This window comes from Corvus brachyrhynchos, unplaced genomic scaffold (assembly GCF_000691975.1).
Source record: "Corvus brachyrhynchos isolate BGI_N302 unplaced genomic scaffold, ASM69197v1 scaffold191, whole genome shotgun sequence".
NCBI lineage: Eukaryota > Metazoa > Chordata > Aves > Passeriformes > Corvidae > Corvus > Corvus brachyrhynchos.
In genome coordinates, this window is record NW_008236487.1 from 378,699 (window position 1) to 386,035 (window position 7,337).

The 7,337-nt window shown below is 41.3% G+C and overlaps 1 protein-coding gene across 1 annotated transcript in view; it reads right to left on the reverse strand.

Annotated features, from left to right (window-relative positions):
• Positions 1 to 7,336, reverse strand: part of KDM5A (lysine demethylase 5A) — a gene marked incomplete at its 5' end in the record, with an annotated part of 47,916 nt that extends 40,580 nt beyond the window's left edge. The window contains 5 exons of the mRNA XM_017726190.1: positions 1,239 to 1,373; positions 1,861 to 2,031; positions 4,187 to 4,309; positions 5,345 to 5,422; positions 7,280 to 7,336. Of these exons, the coding sequence (XP_017581679.1) occupies positions 1,239 to 1,373; positions 1,861 to 2,031; positions 4,187 to 4,309; positions 5,345 to 5,422; positions 7,280 to 7,336 (564 nt within the window). The remainder of the gene's footprint in view (positions 1 to 1,238; positions 1,374 to 1,860; positions 2,032 to 4,186; positions 4,310 to 5,344; positions 5,423 to 7,279) is intronic.
• Position 7,337: the final 1 nt, after the last annotated feature.

Below are 7,337 nucleotides of genomic sequence, written 5' to 3' on the forward strand. Positions count from 1 at the left end.
TGAGAAAAAGGACATACTGGCACTTTGCCATAGGAGTCACTCAAATCCAGAGAAGAATTCCACATGACAAATGACTGCCGCAGTTCATGCAGCATTCTCAGGTTTTCTGGATAGCTCACTACCAATACTCTGAGAGATCTGGGAAGATCAACAAGCCTGGGACTGCTTGTGTGATGCACTGCAATATGGCTGTGATAAGTAACATCAAGTCAGCTTTGGCAAGCTGAGAAAACATACTGAAAAAGACAATTCAGTCTAAGTCACCAGAGAAGAAGGTAAAAATTTATAAAGGATACTCAAATATCTCAGTGACAAGAAAGATTGAAAAAAAAAAAAAAGCAGTTGAAGAGCATTTGAAAAAACTTTGTAGTGCTGGAGCTAAGTCTAGAATGGTATGAAGCAAGTAGGAAGTTGGTTGCATATAAATCCAGCTTTCACCCACGCTCTGCTGGTGAGCCAGCAGGGAGCTACCAGACTTCATGTGAAAAGCCTCAGGATGCTGCCTGCAAGGAGTACCTCTGTCAAAAGGGCCTGATTTAAATAGTGCAACAGAGCCATCAGGGCAATACCCTACAATTATTTCTAGTAAGACAGCATTTAAAATGGTGGTGATTCAGTCTGAATCAAGATTTTCTCGGGGGTTCCTTCCAGGATTTAATATCACCTACTAGAATACCAGAAATTCCTATAACACCAGTAATTCAGAAGGAAGGAAACTGCTTTTCAGCAGAAAATCTGTAGAACTCCTACATAGCTCCAGCCATCACTGATGATCTCACACACCTGTTTCACTTCTTCAGAAAACTTGCCTGCCCGGCTGGAGATAGTTAGTCCCACACACAATTCCACAATTAACAATTACCTACATGTGTTTGCATTTATGTAATTAAGAGGCATATTTTAAGAGGTTTTTTAGAAGTTCTAGGACTTCGCACAAGCAGAAGCTTTAACATCAATACACAAACAGCTTTCTATCTGTCTAGTTTTCACAGATATATTCATTACCAAGGTACTTAGGCCACCTGTCAGAAAACAGAAAGCAGCTTTTAGAAGTTTTGACACAAACAGTGCCTCTGATGTATTAAACCAGGTCTCAGAGTGGCAACCTTCTCTGGGCCTTACTTAAATGAAGACTGCTGCCTGGTGGTGCTTTTGAGCAGGCTCCCACAGCCAAAGGCTGCTGCACTGGTGGGAGAAGTAAGCGTTCTCTGTCTGTAAGAGCTGATTAACAGGAGTACCTGGGATTTGACACGCCTGGTTCTCTTCAGCATAACATTCATCCTTGAAGCCTGCTTTGGGGAAGCCTGGGCATCTGAGCTGAGGTCCTCAGCCTCCACCTTTTCCTTAAGGTCCAAGTTAGGTTTTTGGATGCCCTAGAGAAACAGAGCACAGGACACTGTGTTGGTCACGCAGTGCTAATCATTCCACAGCCTGTGAATCATTCTGTTTGCTAAGAAACAGGACGAGTGAAATCACACAGCACTACACACACCACCTGAAAAAGAGGCAAATTAATTCATGCACCCTTCAAATAAGAAAACTGAATCCCAAATACCAGGTTATCAAGAGAAAAATACACATTTCCAATTAATTTCCAATTTCCATCTTTTGCCTTGTTTTCCTTCCCAACACAGTTGACTTCAGTCCTACAAAGAAATACCAGAAAATAACTCCACAAGGTCATGTTACAACTTCTAGCACTATTCTGTCACAGATAACTACAAGGGTGGTTCTAGCTTTGTTGGCACAGCTGGAGCTTCTAACAGCACTGACCCTATGTCCTAGTTTCACCTGGAGTAACACAGCACTCTGTGTGCCTTTTGGGTCCCCTCCTCACAGCATGAAAGACAAGCGTCTCACCATGAGGCTGACCCCGGACTGGAAGAGCTCGTAGGGATATAAGATCCGTTCATAGTGAGACTTGAGTAATGACCCCGTGCCTTTTCCTGGCAGGTAGCCAAGCCGACTCGCCACTTTAGACCATTTCTTCTCTTTGGTGACTACTTCAAAGCCTCCTTTGCTGGCAACAATCTGAAACGCATAAATAAAAAGTTACAGGTTTTGAGCTGCTCTCACCAACTTGCATAAAGCAAGAATCATTTAAACCAACCAAATGTTAAAAGGTTCCATGAAAACTGACAGAATCCTGAAATTAGATTTTGTTTCCTGAAGAACTAGTCCTTTAATAACAAAGCACTTACTTATTCTTATTACTTCAGCTATTTAATGTGATTTTTAATTTACTAGCAAATGTAAATCACATACTGTCCTGGACAGGAGGAGTCCAACAGTTAAGATTTATGATGTGCTGGAAAAAATACAAAACCTACCATCAGAACAAACTGAAAAGTTAACTCTCACCAGACTTGTACTCTGCTGTAAAATACAGGTCTGGCCAGAAATAAAACCCATCCTAACAGATCCCAGGCAGAAAGGAGTGTTGGAGCTCAGAACTCTCACAAAACCCTGAAGGGAAGAGAGACTACTATAAAAAGAGGAAAAAGTGAATTTACCTTCCAACTCAGTCCAGTTATTACACGTGACTTCAGTTGGTTTGAGACCAGTAATTCACATACAGAACTAGCACTGCTTACATCTGTATGTATACAGAATAAAAAACAAGACCATTTGCCTGCAAGCAATGATCATAACAGCACATGAGTTGCTTCCTCAGAAACATTGGCCACATTTCCACTGCCTCCATTCCTTCTACAGTTTCACTGACAAGCAGTTTAAAACACAAATGGATTATAATTTCATTTCTATTACTGTAAGACTAATCATTTTTACAGCAGTGCAGTTTTGCATTCCATTTCTTTACTAAATTTCAAGCTTAATGTTTCACACACTTTTAGAAACCTCAAGGCAAAACCATTTTGTTAATGGAGTGAAATTTACGGTTTGCTTGGGAGGCTGAGGTAAATTGAGAAGCCTGTGACAGTGAGAAGTAATTTTGTTAATTCTGGTTTCTCCTATAATCACACAGAGTTACACTTAAATAAAACAATAATATTATTGGTCATTATTTTTCCTCATATTTACACAAAAGTTCTAGAAAAGTCTTTTAAAATGAAGCCATTCCTGAATTTCAACTTATCTTTAACATTTCCAGGAAAACTTGTTTTCTGAAATTATCTATGCATGAACAACAGCTGAAGAAGCCAGTAATGAACTAAATTAACTCAGAGCTGCAAATCTACAGCCAACTGAAATGCTTCAGTTCATAACAGTGATCCAGATATTTTCCAGTACCTCTCTGACATTCTGCATATCCCAGTAACCCACCACAGACACAAAAAGAAAAAAAAATACTGAAAGACATTTTATCAGCTTTTCTTTGCGTTTTATCAGCCCTTCCAGACTTTCTGAAACACTTGACTTTCTTTAAAACTAAAATATACTCAGGTCTTTACATTTGTACTTACCTAAGAGAAATAAATCTTCATGGGGAATGGAAACTGATGCTCTAACCTAGAAGCACTAGAACTACCAGAACTTCGGTCTTTTCCCTGCAAGAAGAAATCTACCTATTTATATTTATTTGCAGCTAAGTTTATAATGGTACGTGTATTCTGCCAGTGCAAAACCAAATTCCAACAGAGATTTGTGCGCAACCTTTGAAAGACGTTTGGTGCGTTCACCAAATGTAACCACAGAAATATTCATTTCTAGCCAGCCTTAAGCCAAGTCTGTTTTGGAAATTAAAGTAAGTATTCCTGATGCTGACATCATAAATTCTCAAAGGTGCACGTTTATGAAAACCTCTGCTAGAAGAGAGGAAGGAGAAATTGCAACAATTCATGACAGACTTGCTGGTCGGAGCTGAACTTCACACAGGCATACAGCTGCCTTCCCCAAGAACACCTCAGCCTTCTGCAGCTCCACCACATGTAAAAAGGGAGAACTAAACATCAAGTGGCCAGCTGACATCAGGACATTCAAGCTATACAAGGTAATAAATACCTGCTGTATGGAATCCAACCAAAGGCAACTAATTTCATTATGCTGTGACATGTTTGGCATAAACATTCAAGTTAGAAATGTTTTTTCACTGTATTTTTTCCCACTTATTTAATCTCTGGATTAATGAGGTTAGCACTGTAACACAAGCCCTCCCTGTTGCTTGGTTTCTTGAGCTTGAATGAAAAATGAAATCCCTGTCTGCCTAAGGCCTACAAATACTTACCTTGCTCAGACCATAGAGATCCAGTATTTTTCTCTCGACCACAGGGATTTTTAAATTGGATCCTTGGAGTTCCCAAAATTTTGCTAACTGATCCAAGAAGTCCAGTTTCACTCTTGTCATTGCCTGAAATCGGTTAAGGTAGACAATCACATATGTTCCAAAACAAACGTCACAAAACCTTAGAGTCCTGAGAGAAGACAAGATCAGCTTTTATAGTGTTTCCATTTTCAACATGCAACTTGGCAAGGGAGATATTTCTTAGTCATGTGAAAAACCCCTAGAAACAGAAATATTGCTAAAAAGAAAGATCTTTGCAAAAAGAAAATTGTATATGCTTTTCTCTCTGCATTTAAGACCCTATAAATTAAACTCCTACCAAATAATTTCTTGGTCTGAAACCAAAATGCATATTTATGAAATAATCAGCATTCCAGGGAAAAACACAAGAACAATTATTAAAATATACATTGGTGGGGAGGAGGGGAATAACAAACAGTTTTTATATATGCCTTAACCACACAAAGGGCCTCCTCCCTGGAGTATTTCTGGAGTACTCAAATCACTTTCCATAAGGAGACCCATTTACAAGCCAAATGACATTTTGGTATGTGAACAAAGCAAGGCTTTGAGAAATGTTGTAGAGAAAAGGAAAAACCAGGACAGAGTGGAGCTCATACTGCTTTCAATAAAGCTCACATAGGTTTTTAAATCATAAAATTAACCATCTATAATAAGCCTATAAAAAATCATTTTAAGCCTTAAAAGGCATTATCACGACAGTATGAGGTAACCAGAGGCATCAGAACAGCAGTAAGCATTTTAAGAGGAAAAAAAATCATTGCCTGTGGAGCTCTGAAAGCTAGACACTGGCTGCTCTTACTACACACATGATACTTGGAATTCATTTTAGACATTTCCAGTCGAATGTGAAAAACTCCTGTGGTTATTTTGGGTAATAAAATAAAAACCAGATTTTCCTCAAAGACAGGGAGAGTTATTTTAAATGAACTCTGCCACTGCCAAGTATAAACACTGATGTGGTCTATGGGTTTCTAAAGTATCCCCCATCCAGAAACCTGCCAAGATGCGAATCTCAAGCAGGGAGACCTCTTGCTTTCAGTGCAAACACAAAATTGTATCAACAGTGGAAACACTCACCTCCAGTTCATTCAGGCGCTGAATTCGTGGAGTGAAACGAAAACTTTGTACTTCACATGCAAATGGAGGCTGCCAGTCCTAAACAGAGACAGAAAGACATTTTATTGCTTCCAGAAACTTCTCTGAAAAATGCACAAAACCAAAGACCCTAACAATGCCTGAGTAAACAAGCTTCCAATCCTAAATTAGTTTCTCAGAACAACTGGTGATATCATTTTCCAATTTTAAGACATTTTTGTGCTTATACAACAATGTTCCTCCCACAATATTTGAGTTTGAAGAAAGATCCTCACAGATTTAGACATGTCAAAGAAAATAAGGTTCAAAGCATCTCAGCATGCATTACCGCATGCTAAGTTTAAATATGAGATACACTCTGTAGCTGGTCGGTTATTTATTTACTTAAAAAAAAAAAAATCCATATATCTTGCACACTGAAAAATCCTCACTGTCAGTAGCAACAAAGACTAAATCAGGCACATTATAACACATCTAACGTTTTCCTGCTTGTCTACAGTCATTTCAATACAGACAAGACCAGCAGTTGGGAGCCCAATTCTTCTAACAAAAATGGAGCCTTAATTAATGACTTTCTCAGCACCATCAGGGGTCAGTTCAACCACAAGTGCCTCCCAGCCCTGTCTCTCAAAACTGTGTTATGATGTCAAGTAATTCAGCTTTTTAGCACTTTTTACCAAAGCTTCAGTTACAGTAGATTGTCTACCTGGCAGTGACTGCAACAGAGGAAGGACACGCCATTCCAGGTGGACAAGCCACGCCAAGTATTTATTATTTGCTCTGCTGCAGCATATAAAGGCCTCAAGCACAACCTTAAAATACCTACAACTTCTAGTAACAGAAAAGAGCAATAAATCAGTCAGGTTGCTATGAAGCATCTGATTTCACAATTACTGCAGGTTGCAAATCAACCCAACGCGTGCATCCTGTGAAACCCTGCAATGCAAAGCAGCTCAGCAGTCCCGGAAAACACAAACGCACCCGACGGCCAGGAAGGTCCCAGTTATCCTCAATGAACTGCACCTGGATCAGTTTCTTGTGGCCTCTCAATCTGAGCTATTCTGGGTATTTTAGAAAGGGCAGCCCCTCGGAGGTCAAGTTTTCACTGTGTCATTAAACCAACTGAACACATTCCGGGAATCGAAACAGGCCAGGAGAGAAGGAACCATGAAATCCAATCAGCAACTCGGATATTCACGTAGTTCTCAGTTACACGCTTTCTCTTCAGGTTTTCACCTCTCTCACTGTTTTCAAGTCTCTTATTAACAGCTGCATTTAAAGTTTATTTGTACTTTAATAACTTAGCGATGTAAGTGCCTTTTGCCAAACTGCCGGATGTCCTCTCTGTGATGACCTGCTTTGCCAGGTCACTGGGCAAGTGACCCTAAGTAACGACCAAGTCATCGGAGACATTAAGCTGCTGCCGCCTGACGAGCTGTGCACAAACCTAATTCCCGTACACGAACGGGTTTGCCATCCTTCTCTTAACAGTCTAAAAATTATGTTTATAAACAACAACCCATTATCAACAAATACCCTTCCTTCTCCCTCTTCCCCGCCCGGTTTCACCTACAAAGCCTTCCCATTTTTCACAAGCCGACTGCTGGCGTTTTGGAAGTAAAAATAGCCTGAAGTCCCGGACACCGCCATGCACCATTCACTTCTCAGCTGCTCCAAAGCAGCCTCCACAAAGCCCCACTCGGAGGTCAAAGACTCTACAGGTTCCTCGGCGTCCCTGGCACGGACACCGCGGCCTATGGAAGGCGACACACGAAACCCCGAGCGAGTGTGGAGCGCGGGGGAAGGGCCTGCCCAGCTCCCCACGTCCCCCGTTCGGCCACCGAGGGCCGGGCCGCGCTCAGACCGCCCGGCGCACCCCACGGACCCCCCGGGCGCAGCCCCCAAGGCGAGCGGTACCTTGGGGGGCCGGATCTTGCAGATGCCGGTTTTCTCGGCCAGGCCGCGGATGCGGCCG